This window comes from Clupea harengus, chromosome 5 (genome assembly GCF_900700415.2).
Source record: "Clupea harengus chromosome 5, Ch_v2.0.2, whole genome shotgun sequence".
NCBI lineage: Eukaryota > Metazoa > Chordata > Actinopteri > Clupeiformes > Clupeidae > Clupea > Clupea harengus.
In genome coordinates this window covers 27,982,460-27,997,810 of record NC_045156.1, presented here as the reverse complement: position 1 = coordinate 27,997,810, position 15,351 = coordinate 27,982,460, and the positions used below count along the sequence as shown (strand labels likewise).

At 43.7% G+C, this 15,351-nt stretch overlaps 2 protein-coding genes across 3 annotated transcripts; one reads left to right on the top strand and one right to left on the bottom strand.

The window, feature by feature from the left end:
• Positions 1 to 894: 894 nt before the first annotated feature.
• LOC105904877 (NCK-interacting protein with SH3 domain) lies at positions 895 to 10,138 on the bottom strand. Of its 2 annotated transcripts, none has more exons than XM_012832831.3 (13): positions 9,811 to 10,138; positions 8,070 to 8,182; positions 7,323 to 7,533; positions 7,039 to 7,114; positions 6,348 to 6,907; positions 6,090 to 6,260; positions 5,351 to 5,437; positions 4,828 to 4,966; positions 4,444 to 4,524; positions 4,069 to 4,197; positions 3,510 to 3,602; positions 2,892 to 3,064; positions 895 to 2,646 (listed from the first exon to the last, which is right to left on the bottom strand). In XM_012832831.3, exons 1-13 carry the CDS (start codon positions 9,979 to 9,981, stop codon positions 2,434 to 2,436), a joined length of 2,217 nt encoding a protein of 738 aa, XP_012688285.2. In that variant the 5' UTR covers positions 9,982 to 10,138; the 3' UTR covers positions 895 to 2,433. The 2 variants fall into 2 exon arrangements, with proteins under 2 accessions (XP_012688285.2, XP_031424272.1); XM_031568412.2 differs by having other exon boundaries at positions 6,348 to 6,904.
• Positions 10,139 to 10,461: 323 nt separating this feature from the next.
• ndufaf3 (NADH:ubiquinone oxidoreductase complex assembly factor) lies at positions 10,462 to 14,177 on the top strand. Its single transcript, XM_012832896.3, has 5 exons — positions 10,462 to 10,945; positions 11,389 to 11,584; positions 11,689 to 11,755; positions 11,887 to 11,987; positions 13,699 to 14,177. Exons 2-5 carry the CDS (start codon positions 11,462 to 11,464, stop codon positions 13,792 to 13,794), a joined length of 387 nt encoding a protein of 128 aa, XP_012688350.2. The 5' UTR covers positions 10,462 to 10,945; positions 11,389 to 11,461; the 3' UTR covers positions 13,795 to 14,177.
• Positions 14,178 to 15,351: the final 1,174 nt, after the last annotated feature.

Here is a 15,351-nt window from a genome sequence, read left to right as displayed (position 1 = left end):
GAAGAGCCCTGTAATAATATTGAGATATTTCCTTTAGCATACGGGTCTGATGTGTCCAGTTTTTCGATGAAACTCAAAGCAAGGCATTGATATGACTGAATATTTGAGTGAATGAAACTCAGTATTTGAAAATTAATTACAAATTAATTTGAGGGATCTTAAGTTCAGTTATTTTTTAATTGACCACTGAGTTTCTGATAAATGGTCGGACACATTGATGTCTTTTTTCAGATTACCAGGATTACTCATTGCATTGCAAACCACATATTAAGCAAAGACTTTGTGAATTCCCTATATACTTACACACATTCACACACATACACACACCAACATATGCACACACACATGACAGTGTTTATTGGGAGGAATTATAACAACCACAGTGGGTTGTAAATTACAGGCAAGCAGTGTCGTTTTAACCACTCTTGCTGAATGTTTGATGAGCATAATTCAAACCCTAGATCCGATAGCTATGTGGGAAGATGTCTGCATGCTTGGTTCAATTTAATGAATATGATGACTTGGAGGGCTGCAGCAAAATGTGTGGAATCAGTGATGCGTTTCACTATCCCCTGACCACAGAAGAGGAGCCTTGGTTGGGACTTCCTGCTGTGTTGTGCGGCACCACTAGAGGTCATTTGTTCACAGATTTTGATTACGCATTTTCTTTTCTGTAAAAACACGCTAGAGACCCAGGTTCTCTTCCCCTGTGGGGCACTACACTGCTGGACGTATTTTGTGTTCATGTTGCCATGCTGCTGCTCTCCTAAGAGAAGCTCGCTGTAAGTAAGGCATTTATTCCCTGCAGCACGTTGTTTATGCTTCAGTCAGGCTTGTGTATGTGCAGAAACAGTCAGCATTTCATAATATAAGAGAAAACACAGACACATTTAATAGTGCTTGTTGAGATGACTGGCATTTTAATAATTTGTAAACTTTAAGAAAATACAATTTGTTACCATCCCCCCTTTCACGCTTTTCCAACACATTTCAAACCAGGGAAAATATACTTTAACCATTATCATTAATCAAACTGCAACACACCCCTGGACAAACATACCATAAAATAACAAGACACGATAACCATCATTGTCAACATAAAAGTGCCAACATTCAAGAAACTAGGCAGCATACATACACGCTCACACAAAGACATCTTGGTGACTGAAAGGTCTCTCACACAGAAACGCTTACAAATACCTTTTTTTCAATACTGTCCTTTCAAGGGTGTGAAAGTGGTGCTGTTTGCTTTGTGAAAGTGGGTGTGTATGTCTGTACCTCTGGCCTCCCAGTCATAATACTGTACAAACTAAAGGTGCCCTCAGTAACACAACGCTTTAAGACAAGATTGGGGGTGAAGGGTCAGGTAACTGGGTTATGCCCAAGTGAAGGTAGATTACAGTATGCTTTTTTTTAAATCACAATACAGTTCCAGTATACGTAGTAATAGAGAGGAGAAAGCTGCAACAGAAAGAGCATTATAGGTGTCAGTTGAGGACAAGAGAGAGGTAGAAACGGAGAGGAGTTATCCTGTCACATTATCGTATTCTTGACACAGGACATTCCCTTTACATCAGCTGGCTGGTATTGCAGGAGCGTAAGTGCTTTAGGGTAGAGGAACAGACACAGTTAGTAAAGCAAGTAGAGCCTGGTGAATTTCAGGAATCAGAGTAAGTGTGTGTGTGTGTGTGTGTGTGTTGGGGTGGGTGAGAGAGGGAGATATGCACAGAGCACGTGCTAGAGCGAATAGATATATCTGTCTGCTGTGTGTTTCTAAGGCTGAGCAAGTGGCAGCAAGTCACAGCTCTAGATATTAAAACACAGGTTGCTATGGAAGCCATTTCACCACAACTATTATCTTTGAGCTCACGTTTAGCAATGCGCCTCATTGCCAAGTCAGTGTTTTTGTAGAGGCATGTTGGACTGGCTACGATTAACACCTGCAGTGAAAGCTGAGATGTAATGAAAGCTTAACCGCTGCTGCAGACAGAGGAAGCACAGCGGGGCGTGACCCCCAGAGGAAGGAGAGAGACTGCAGTCTGGTTCCGGCATTTAGAGGAACATCCACACCTGGCACATCCACTTAAACAAATGAGTTTTAAACCTTGCATGTCTCTCTTAATCTGACGGTCAACAATTCAAAGCATTCAATCCCACAATATCAGTAGATACGATGAGCAAACTTGTTCTTTTTTTTATCAGACACATTTTGACCTAAAAGTGAGATTTAGCGAGATCATTGCATCAATCTAATGAACAGGATCATAGGATAAGCTTGTTTGATACGTTTCGGTTTGGCAAGTCTCTCAGTTGATATGGTTCTAATGGGAATACTGTTTTGGGAGGTTCTCGTCACGACTCTCCCCGAGGGGGAACAGACTGCAGTTTGCTCTGCCTTCCATCTGAGGCTGGCGCCGCCAGTCTCCCCTGGCCTCAGCACTTGCTCGCAGAGATCTGGGGGAACTCTTTGTAGATCTGCTGCACGATGAGCTTGTCCATCTGCCGGACGGTGCCCCCCACCTCGTCCTCCTCCTCCCCCAGGATCCTCTGCAGCGCTGACTGCAGGTCGTCCAGGCGGTGCTGGTGCTCCAGGTAGTCGGTGGACCGCATGATGGCATGCATGAGAGAGAGGTACTCCATCCTCAGCTGCACATCAGAGAACAAGTGGAAAAGACAGAAGGATGATTAAGAACACTGATAGATGCACAACGCATACCAGCAAAATCATAAAGATGGCTACTTCATGATGGCTACTTACATACACTTCATAGCAAAGCAGCACGGCAATCATAAGCTGTTCTGACATTGCTTCTGTGGCAGTGTCTGTATGAATGCCTGAAGTTGTGCACCAGCATTTATTAAACTGTCTGTGATTTGGAGTGTGATCTCACCTTGTCTCCGTCTGAAAGGTCTGAGAGCTGACGGACACAGATGTCGATCATCACCATCATGTCGGTGCGGTAGAAGATCTGGGCAGACTCCCGGCTGGCGAACACATCCTGAAGGAATTTGAGCACTGAGTGGGGAGCAGGGGGTTCGTGCTTGAACACACACACAGGGTCATCTGCGCGGGGAAGGCACAGGACACACAGAAGGGTTCATTTATCTGAGGTAGCTCATCAAAAAAGGACCAACAAAGCATATTCACCACCATGCCGTTCATTTAGCAAATGCACAAAAGTGCAACCGCCGCTTTTGTGATTTCGTTTCATTTTGAGCCACAGTGTGCAGCCACTTTGTACAGTCCATTCTGCTCCACCTTTGGGATAAGTCTCTTTCATGGCACAATGTCACCATTGTGTTTCACAAGTGTGAAAAATGTATTATCTCAAAGACCTAAGTCCAAGCGTACAGTCTGTAACATCAAACCACAACTCTGTAAAATCTGGGTAGCAATTTCAAAGTGGACTGCAAATAAGGAAAAATACCTTTCATTTTCAATATATACAAAAAAGAAGTGGTAAAGTGGTGTTGAAAGGTAAGCAGATGGCATGATTCCCATAACTCACCCCCTCGGTTTAGCAGCAGTAGTATTTTCTCTGTCAGTATCTTCACATTGGGTTTTTCGATTAGAGTCTTCATGACCATGTTACTGGCTGGCACTGCAAAAGGGAAATAGTATAGGTCTGTAGATGCTAAACTGCAGCACTGAAATCAAACATGCTGTAGATGCACTATTCATTATATTCATATGAACACAACTGGGATTGCAGTCCAGATTTTCCACTACAACATACTATGAGGATCCCTTCAAATTAAAACCTTGCCACCAATTACTCCCTAACAATTCCTATTGCTCGTGTAACTGTAGCCAGCGGGTAGTGCTGTGCAGAGTGGAAAACCCTCCCATGAGACCTTAAGAGCTGTGCTAGCAACAGACACTAGCACCCATGGGCTTTAGTCTCCGTGCTAGAAACACCCACCTCCTATGTCCAAGGTTGCCAATTTGAGTCGGGAGCAGGACTCGGCTTGTCTACACAACGCGGGTTACATTAGTACGTGGATTTATCTGCCTCACGCTGGAAGAAAAATGAAAATGCCACACGTATCTTTTTTTGTCTTTCTCACCAGTGAGATGGAGGTTGAAGGCCAGCACCAGGTTGATGAAGAGGTCTGGCAGCTGTTCAGTGGGGTCTGAGGGAAGGCCGTCCTCTATAACATCCAGGAGGAACTGCATAAAGTCACTGTTCAAATGCTCTGGAGGAAACAAGATGGACACAGTGGGTCCCAGTGGCTGACCGATACTAGCTCAACTGTGTAACTATTCTTTTAACTCCTTAATTAATATCAGCTGCATTCAATTCAGTAAGGAAAAACTCAGAGAGCAAAGAATTGGCAGATCGGAAGAGCATTTCAACACAAGAACAAAAGCCTTTCTATATGTACATGAGCTACAGTTTAGTTTTGACTTCACATTAGAACCTGTTTGCAAAGGCGTCATACCATAATGGTGATAAGGTACTTGCTCCCCCATGCAGAAGACCATGGAGAGGACCAGGGCCGTGTAACACATCTTCTGATGCTCTGGGAATAACAGAAGGGAGACAACAATTACGGGCTGATTATGGTATGACAAACAAGCAAATCGGACACTGAAGTTTTCAGATATACAGCACCTCTTCAGATATACAGCACCTCTTGCTTTTCCTCACTTTTCCATGTCGTATAGTGTTAGATTATTGTATTTGTTATAATCTGATCTATAATATGAATCTATAATTTCATGCAGAATGACCCAATACACACAGTTTACCGTCCTCATAACCCCTGAGAGTAAACTGAAAACTATGCTATGATATGTGCAGACTTCTGCCACTGGGTTCTCACCTTGGGTGTCAGTCTGCAGGTCGCGGGCGAGCTCCATGGGCAGGATGGAGTTGAGCAGGGTGGAGATGAGAGGGGCCTCCAGGCCACACATGGCCCCGAACACCTTCAGCAGCAGGAGCCGCAGAGACACACGGTGCTCCTGTACACATAGCAATTCAACACAGCAGCATCAGGAATGGGCTATAGGTCGTTTTTGTTGTTAAAAATAAAAATATCCACAACAATGGAAAAACTGGGAACAACATTACTGGGCCTGAGTTAGTGGCATTGGAATATTTCCTCATAAGAAGACTTTTCCTTGAGGTGCAAACGAACTTAAGTGGTCCAGACCAGTTGTATGAGTCATGTACAATTAATCTGCAAATTGGAATCTTCGGATATGGTCGACATGGCAATGATTCTAACTGACAGACTGTTATCCTGCCATGCACCATCCAATCTTTAGATAGGCCATGAAGTGCTCAAGTACAGCAATGCATCATTAGTGAGTGAAAAGAGTAGAGGTAAGTATATACGTACTCACCATCTGGTAATAAGAGACTAGAGACATCACAGGCTCTGAATGATTGACCTTGCACATCCTCTTACACACCTCTGGGTCTGCATCCGTCTGTCATGAAACAGGAAATAACCCAAAGCATCAGGGGCTGAACATGCCTGGGATTGACTGGTTTTGCTCATAATTTGAGTTTAACATCTTTTATTAGATCAAGCAACAATTCCTTGTCTATAAAGGATGAGAGCTAGCACTGTCTGTACGCAAGACAAAGTCATTGTTACAGGATGACCTATCCACTGTAGGTCACTCACAGTCATGCAAGCTTGACTTTGACTTAATGGGATGTCTCGCTGTTACTCCATTTTGACTGAAAGAAGCCTGTTATATCATATACGGGACAACCAACTAGAAATGGCCCTACAAATGACAGTAAGGGCGTGTGACAGAACCCTGAGGCTTTCCCAGCATAACAAAATGTATGACAGTCTGTGGCATTTTTTAGCAGGCCATTTGAGGCTAAGACTCGGCCACTCAGAAGCTGCCCATAGATATGGCAAAACATAAAATCTAGGGCAAAGGGGGCTCCAGGGCTATGCAGTACTGATGGCCTCCAGGCCTGTTTTGGCACAGTAACTTCGTCCAAGTCCAAAGGAAAAAAGGCCCGCAACATAATCATTCAATGTTTTAATTTGCCTTCTGAAATGGTAAGTGTGCATACTAAAGAGATTTGAAGAAGAAATGGTAAGCTCTATATAATCCTCACTAAGATCTGCAGGAGCTCCTCCAGGTATGCAGCTATGACAGCATGGTCCTCATGTAGAGCCCAGCTGCGCTGCTGTGAGTCATCACGATGGCGAGCCAGGTCTCCAAGGATCACCTCCAGGCGCTGTTCATCGTGGCACACTTGCCCCTGTGGCAATGCTGTGCTCAGAACCTGGAAGACGGGGGAGAGAGAGTGTGAATCATTTTCATAAGTGGGATTCATTTACTACAGAACAGCCATTTTTGGGGGTGAACTGACCTTGCTCTCAAACAATGAGAGAAGGATTTGTTCCAGAGCCGGGGCTGCCTGGGGTATGGTGGTTTGCAGGTGGCCTACAACCACTCCCACGGCCACACGAGACAGCTCGTAACTAAGACCTGTGTTTTTACGGACAAGCTCAAGGAGTTCCACTCCTGTCGTCATGGGGACAGGATCTGACTTAGTGGGACTTTCTGGGGGACTTAAAGATACGGGGGGCGGGGCTGAGGGCCACTCCGCCTCTGCAGGCTCTTGATTGGTTGATACTGGAGAGGGGGCTGGCTGAGGCTGTGGAGCAGGTCCTTTCTTAGATGGAGCAGGTTGTGGGGACGGGCTTGGCGGAGGCTGCTCCACTGGAGGTGCTGGGGCCTTGGCACGGGTGGGCACTGGAGGTGGCGTACTGGCCACACTAGGCAGACTTATATCCGATGACACAACGGAGTGCGTGGAACTAGAGTCTAGTGAGAGCGAGCTACTTGACGGGGAAACTCCCCTGGGAGAGGCCTTAGTGGGACCTTGACCTGTGGAAGACACTCTGGAGATGGTGTCTGGCTCTGCTGCTAGACAGAAGGAAACAAAAAGAAGAAAAAGGGAAACAGAGAGAGAATAAAATGGACAAGTAAGAGACTGTATCCTATCTAAAAGATCAACCAGTGGGAACAGGGGGAGAGTGAATGCAGCATATGCTAACCTGTGCATCGAGTCTCTCTTCGCTTCTCGGGTGGGGGAGGGGTTGTTGGTGCTGCTCGACGAGGCTGAGGAGGCACCTATCGGACAAGAAAAAAAAGGGAGCTGGGATGAAAGAGACTCAAAGACAGGAACATATGGAGATGAAAAGATATATCCAATAAGTGATCCATGTAAAAAGCTCAGTATGGAAATATCAGATGGGTTGAATGGGAGCACTTTTCCACATGATCATGACACACAGAGAACATGATGAAAGAGAAGGCATATGGGTGCCTCTTGGGGAACCTGATAGAATCCCGGATCGCCTGGCATCCTGTCAGGGGGCTCTGCTATTGGCTCGCTGGCCTGGCGTCCATAAGGTCGGTTAAGCCCATTGGACAGAGGGGGTGTGTGGCTGAGGGACAGGTCACTTGCAGAGGAGGGGAGAGCTGGCCTGTGGCTGGAGGGAGTGGGGCTTCGACGGGAGAGGATTTCCTTTCTGTGGTGTATCAACTTCCTGATGTCATAAGAAGAGAAGGCAGAAGCAAACAAAGTCATGTTTTCCCTAACATTAGTGTCGTGATGACGGGGGGAACAAATGAGGAATTGGATGGAGACAGGAAAAGCGATGAAAGCTCCTGTTATATGACAAATGCATACCACTTCAGCAAGGGAGCCAACACAACCTTGTAATGTCCATGTCTAATGTGACAGTATGAGATGTGTATGTTGTGTCACTAACCCTCACTGGACTGAACCACAAACTGCACCTCCTTAACTCTCACCCTGCTAAACATCATCCACTGTCACAGTAGTCACATGTAAATTGTGTTGCGTTTCCCTGGGCTGAGTCGTTGCATATGAGATTTAGGAAGGCTCATGAAGAACCTCAAAGCCGTGGCAACTAGCTTCATTGCTGGTAAACCTCTTGAGGGTACAAACAGCAACCCTTGCTAGTTCGCTAGAGCCACATGCACAGCACATGTAAGTATGTTTTATGTCAAAGTGGAATTGTGTAATGGCATGTAAATATGTATTTCTGTTTGAACCCACTGGAGCACATCTCTCTGCTCCAGGTTGTATTTGCCTCCGTTCTTCATGGCTACATTGTGGATGCCTTCTATTGCTCTGTCAATGGACTGCAAGACCTCATCCTGCTCTGGAGCCTGGGGAGAGAGAGAGAGACAGATAGAAGGTGACGGAGGAGAGAAGAAGAGGAGGGAGAGTATGATGAAGGAAGACTTGAATTTACATCCAAATGCAACACCATATGGGACACCAACAACTAACGAACAGCAAAAAAAAAGGAACAGCAAATTCCGCCTGAGAGGACATGGGACCTCAGGCGGAAGAATCTGGGGCAGTTATCTAACAGCAGGGACTGTCAGGCATCCGACACATGCCAACACGAACAGGCTGCACTACGAATACAAAAGCATGAAGCCAACCTCCAAAAACCTGCAGCTGAAGAGACCAGGAGGGAGACCGGGAGGGAGACCAGGAGGGCCAACAGGACACCACCAGGCCTGTCCTTAAACATGCAGGCTAATACAGTGCAGAGAAAATGTAGGTGACAGATACATCTAGAGATGTCTGGAAAGCTACAGAGGTACAAGACATTGGTACCTACACCCACTAATGGTTAACAGACAAGTTGACTGTAAAGTTACGTTAGAAGACGCAGCAGACAACTAAAACATGATTTTACAGTATCAGGTTATAAAAAGAGCTGGAATGAAGTTGTTTTACTGCCTTCGCATGCAGAGCAAAGGAGCACTGTCAACCAGGAGGTTGGAGCTCAGGGATCTAAGAGCATGACTCACATGCCAAAGACCTCTTGTGTCCTGCTAACAATGACACCAGGAGAGGACAAGGCATAGTTGATCACTGCAGGCTGCAGTTAAGCAAAAACAATAACTGCTTAATAAGCATTCCCACTGTACTGCCTCATCAGTTTTCCACACGCAAATCTATTCTACAGTCAGGATTTTGTTCTTGTGTAATAAAGGCACAGATTAATGGCAAATGTTACTGAACAAAATGTTAAGAGATGATTCAATAAATGATAATATACTCAGTTGAATTTAGAGTTTTTCAACCTCAATAGGTCAAGGAGGCGGATGTAATTGATGAATGACTGGGTTGAACTGTTAGAGGGCAGCTGGCTAACTTAATTTAATGCTTGTATAGGGAATTTTAAATAAATGTGACAATCCTTTTGTCTTCACAAGAACAAATTTGTTCTGTACTCCTGGGTCACATATTTTGTGCTCATGACTCGGGGGGCAGATGCGCGGAAAGAAATTAATGCGTTTTGGCTGATTTGGCATCAACCCCCACCCCCCTCCAGCTGGCAAATCGACCAGCCAAGCCCAGTCTCCTTCGCATCAATTTGCCCTACACACTGCAGTATCAGTGTGTTTTCACAAAATCCTAGCCAATCTGATAGCCATTCACCAAGCTAAGTCATGAACTGGACATTCTTCGTGTTCATAATATAAGCTGTAATACAGCCCGTATTAGTCTTTCAAAGGGAACACCACGACTATTGCATCAGAGAAGGCATCCTCTGCACCACATGTTTGACAGTCATTTACCTCTCTGGCACAAGCCCACCCGCCCAGCACAGTCAGTATGACATTTCGAAAACAAGGCAGCAGATTAGGCGTAACAAGCACTTTTCAGGCAGGCAAGCACAACGTTCCTCAAAACCATGGGATCTATTCCTTGCAATCGTCCTACGTTACCCAACGGCCTTCCGATTCCAGTATAGACTATATAAAAAAGGGCTAACCTGGACTTTCTCGATGTAAGACGAAGGTATGTAACCTGTCTCTCCGGAGCTGCAGCGGGATCCGAGCCACCAGTGTTTGTTACTGCGTTCCAAGATCAAAAAGCTTTCCCCGGCCGCGAAGTGGAGAGAGTTGGGCTCCGAGGATTGAAAGGCATAAAGAGACTTGTACATAGCGAATTGATCTCGTCAGTACAAATCCTAGAGAATTTTGTTATAGTCTCAGGTCTTCCTTTAAGACCTCAATTAACTATGACTAGCAGGTAAGAGACAGATACATATTCTGCAACCTTTTCATTAGTGATGACCACTGATCCAACTTAAGACTCCCTTGTGCAGTAAACACTGTAGGGGGCGCGCACGTAGAGCAACCAACATGGGCACGCCTCTCTGGAATCCAGACCAAATAATCAACTCTAGAAAACTGGATAAATGCATTTTTAGTTTATTTTTCCATTCAGTTACATTCGGATATAAAACAGTTTTATGAACGAAATGAATTATCTGCACGATATCTTCCCTAATTAAAAGGCGTATTCGAGTAAACATATCATAAAATCTTCAGACAGTACTAATAGAAAGCTACACAGTGTGTGTGTGTGACAGTGCTTATTTGTGGGAGGCGACTTCAGGATCCTTCACCAGGCTTCACTGCCGTTTTAATCAGATAGATGTTCATGCTGAAGTACAAGGAACGTCTTTGTGGCTTGCAGCAGAGTGAGTGACTAGATTGTTGAGTTAGTTCAGCCTGTCACTCTCGGCAAGCAATGTACAAATGACAGTGAAATGACAGACACATCAAAGGTGATGGACTAGACTTTTTGGACATATAAAACATGAAGTCCAACATAATTAGAGGCTTTTGACAATGTGCTCGCAGACACGTTTTTAGAAACTCCAAAATGTATGGCAATAAGGAGTTAGCCAGCTTCTGTGTCGTAGCTTGCAAAGCAGACCGGAAGTAAAGGTGGAAAGCGTGTGCAACATCAAATGTAAGCCCCCTTCACAGCATCGGTGAGTTGCACAACAACACAGAAGGACTTTATTATGGCTCTCCGAACGTGTGCTAGAGTACTTTTATCGGGGATCTATACATGGTTTAACGACTGAGCCCCAGGGCATCATCTGTTCTAACAAGGTATGTGGGTATTTAGCGCTTTATCTTTGTGATACAAAATTACATCCGCTGTCAAGGACAGGATTCAGGATTTGTTGTTCCTCCTAGCTGAGGTGAACTTACATCCACATTGTGGTTATCCAGGTGACCTCTGTTGGGCTCTCTTAAGATGCTCAATCAAATTAGTCTTGTTACGATTTAGTTTTTGTTAATTTGTTATTACAACTAGATGAATATGACAGCTTAACATGATGTACACCTAATTTATTGAGGTCATATTTAAGAAAGCCCATTAAAACCATATTTCAGTGTTTAATGACCCTTTTCACATTTCTAACATACAACTCTATTTAGATATATGTTAATGTATTTATGTATACATGCATCTTATCTTTATATCAACGATTTAACTTACTGACAAGATCTTGGTTAGCACAGGCTGTTCACTTGTGGTGCATTCACAGTCCCTCCCTAGTTCGTGGCCACAGGCTTGGCCCTGCTGATGATGAGCTGTATCAGAGGACAACTGTCACTGTTATGCAGAAGGAACAGCACAGTGAGGCCGTGATCTACAGCTATAGCCCACAGGGTTTTAACATTGATGGGAACCGAGTGATTGGACCCTGTGCTGTAATTCCTCCAGCCATCCTCCAGTGGAATGTAAATTATTTTTATTTCAGCAAAACGTCTCTAAAATGCATGTCTCAACATTTTTGTCAACTGCCGATTCTGATCTGTTGGCATCTGTCTCTCTCCATGTGTAGGTTGGCAGTTTCACAGACATCACCATTGAGAGCTTGGCATTGTTCTACATGCTTGAACCCCGTATTGGTAAGACAAACTTCGAAAATTGTGCCTTGTGCCTTGCATTCACTCTCTTTTGGTTGCACATATCTTCCATGTTCAACATCAATCTGGCTTGTATGTGCTGATGACATGTGTTGTGTCATGTCTGTTTTCAGAAATGCTAGTTCTGGGTACAGGAGGCCGAGTGGAGAGGATTGATGCAGAGGCTATAGCTTTTCTAAGGAAGAAAGGCATAGCAGTGGAGGTGCAGGATACGGTGAGATACATTTTTCCATTAGGACTGACTTTTAAGTCATCCCTGAATTACTGCCAAGGTATCCACACAAATAGAACTTATACTTAATGCTAACAAAACGTTAAGCTTACGCCAGTCATATATTTGCAGCTTCTGTGTAGTCTTGTGGGTCTATGCATAGCTGTCTCCGGGTGCTTATTGAAATATTGGTGCTGAATGGCTGTGCTAACAGGTCTGCCTTGCCTTTCCAAACCTGTTTTCTGTGAGATACTCATTCTTAAACATCAGCTTTTAAGAATCTTCCAGTTAAAATGCATATAAAATTATTATCTTGTTTGTCTTTATTTCTTACATTTCTTTCAAGTCTTGGCTTTGAAGTAAGCCACTGGATTCTCTCTGCATAAGTCTACTACTAGACTACAAGAGTTGTCAATTCCCTCGTAATACTATTCCTTTGGCTAGTTGTTTTACACCTACCCGCCACTGGCAACAATAGCACACCTCAACATTATCTCAACCTCATATGTGCCTCTTCAACCCTAAACTGAAATAACTGAGAACGGTCTCTGACAATAACTGAGAGGGTTTCTCAGCTTACTCTAATTGCACACACATACCCCTTTTCCACCATGGCAGTTTTAGGACTGGGTCGGTCTGGTGCCTAATCTTGATCCAGTTCTTTGCGTTTCAACATCCAAAGAACCGGTTCACGGCCAAGAAAAGTTGTTCCAATAGCGGCAACTCTTTGCTGGTCCAGAACCAAGAAACAAGAACCAGGGGCTGAGGGCGGAATAGACCTCTGGAGATTAACTACAAAACGCCTCCATATTTTGCCCATCTATGGAGTTCTGTGTCAAAGCAAGTTTCTGTATGGAAGAGTAACATGGTGATTTTGAATAATTGCACCTACTAAACTCTGAAACGCTCCCGTTTTGCCCCACATACATTTGTTGTCTGACTGAGTGGATCCTGGGATCTTCGATAATGTTTAGAGGGTAAACTAAATCCATGAGAGCTAACCAAAGCTAAGTGATGGAGAAAATTAGTAAAAAAATTTCCGTTGGCCATCCACTGCAGCATAAAGCGTTTTAGATTTCAGATTTAAACTACATTTATAGTATGCCAGTTGCCACTGTGTCACCTTGTTGTCGTCGTAATTAAACAATTGTTTACACATAGCTCAGGCTTTAAACTACATAACTTACGTACTTATTATTTAGCTACCTAGGGAGTTATTTAACTAACGTTAGCTAACAATGTGACAGTTGCCAGACAACCCTCCTTCCCAGACCCGTTAAATGGTGATGTCCGAAGTACGAGCTGAGTGGAGTACAAAGTCACAACACATCCTCAGAGGTTGTTTATCGTGACCAGCGAGCTACTCATTTCTTACATCATTGGTCAATAAGCAGTTATTAATTTCTCACATCAATATTACGCTCGTAACATTAGTGTTACGCACCACGTTTGTAACATTGATGTGACAAATTAGTAGCTTGCTATGCTAGCCACCAATGTTACATTGTAAACAGACAATGTAGTCCATCATCATTGTTGTTGTTGTGCTTGGCACTGTAATGGTTCTCAATCCAGTGGAAAAGCAAATTGGTTCCCACTGGCACTAGCACCAGCCCCGAATCAGCACTTAGTTTGCGTTTGTGGAAAATGGGTATCAGTGATGTTTGTTTTGAAGTCTTGTTGGGTGGTGACATCATCTGCTGTTCTTTTCCAGGCCAATGCTTGTGCCACCTTCAACTTCCTGAGCAGTGAGCGGAGGATCGTAGCAGCCGGGCTCATCCCTCCCCCCATCAGCACAGCGTTGGAGTAGTTCTGCAGTCACAGTATTGGTGCTATGGACAGCCTACCAGGAAAAGGCAGCACAGACCACCTCTCATGACGAGTTCCAGGAAGTACTTGGAGATGGCCCTCTGACTCTGATGAGGAGAAATTGACGCTTGATTGAAAGGCTGAAAAATCATACCATCATACCTTCACAAAGCAGTTCTTTTGATATCAGACGTCTCTGTTAAATGTATCATCCATAAGTGTCCAACAGCCACCCACAGCCTGATGGCAGTAGATCAAAGTGACGTGACTGCCCTCTATGTCACTGTGCTAGACGAAAACAACAGGTGGAAATTTGAGTGGAGGTGTTTTGTATATGACAGTTGAAGAGTGTATGATATATACATTAATAAATTGCACACTTTATTTTGGGTACGTTTATATTACAGTTATATCATGTGAGTGGAAGTTTTGCTATATGGATGAATTTTGTAGATAATATGTGAAATGTGTTTGACTAGAAGGGCACTTGGAGAGGGCATTTGGCCTTGGCGGAGGTCTGCACTATCTCGCATCGTTTTTGTGTAATTTGTGGATCAAAGTTGAAGGGGTTCTTCCGTGGCCCATGCTACACCCTTCCACAAAGGTTCATGGAAATAAGGCTGGTAGTTTTTATGTAATCCTTTTAACAAACAAAACATACCGAAAACATAACCCCCTTGGCAGAGGTAATAATGTGAGAAAGATTTTTAAATTACTTTCTTACTAACAGTGATGTGATCCAAAGCTATTATGGGGCCATTGTTGTTCTCACCTAAGCATCTCGCGTTAAGGTCCGAGGATAGGTTTACATGAGTTTGAACCAGATATGGGCTAATATATCTAAATCAACCTTTTTATGCAGCAGAGAAAAATATCTACCTCTACACAGAGATGAAACAGGTATTGGACATCAAATAAACTTGTGTTTTTCATAATAAGAAATCAGTTTTTTCTGAGCTGACCTCATTACACATAAAAAACAGTAAAATAATTGTGGAGAAACATTAACTTTTTCCAAATCATCAGTATTTATAATCAATTATAAGAGCCCAGCACTTATTGCAGGAATACAGTTTAATGCAAAAGTTTGGGCACCCCTCTGATGTTGCATGTTAATTTGCTCTGTCATAGCAATTTGTCATTCATTTTCTAGAGAAAACTGGAAGATGGGATGTTTTTCAGACACAAATTCTTAATGTAGCAGTATTGAGTTGCATGAAATAAAATCGAATGTGAAAAATAGGCTGTGCAAAAATATGGGCACCCTTTTAAGTGTGTTGATTTGAATACCTGTAGTCGCTTAATGCTGACTGAAACAAAATGATTTTGATCAGCTGATTGAACTTGAGCCAATTGCTAGGTGTGATTTTTCTTCATTCCCTGTTGGAGAGTAGCAACATGGGAACCTCAAAAGAACTCTGTAATGACCTAAAAACTAAGAACATTCGTCAATATGAATTAGGAGAGGGATATAAAAAGTTATCAAAAAGGTTGGAGGTGTCTATCTCTACAGTCATAAATGTAGTAAGAAAATGGAAAGCCACAGGAACAGTCCTTG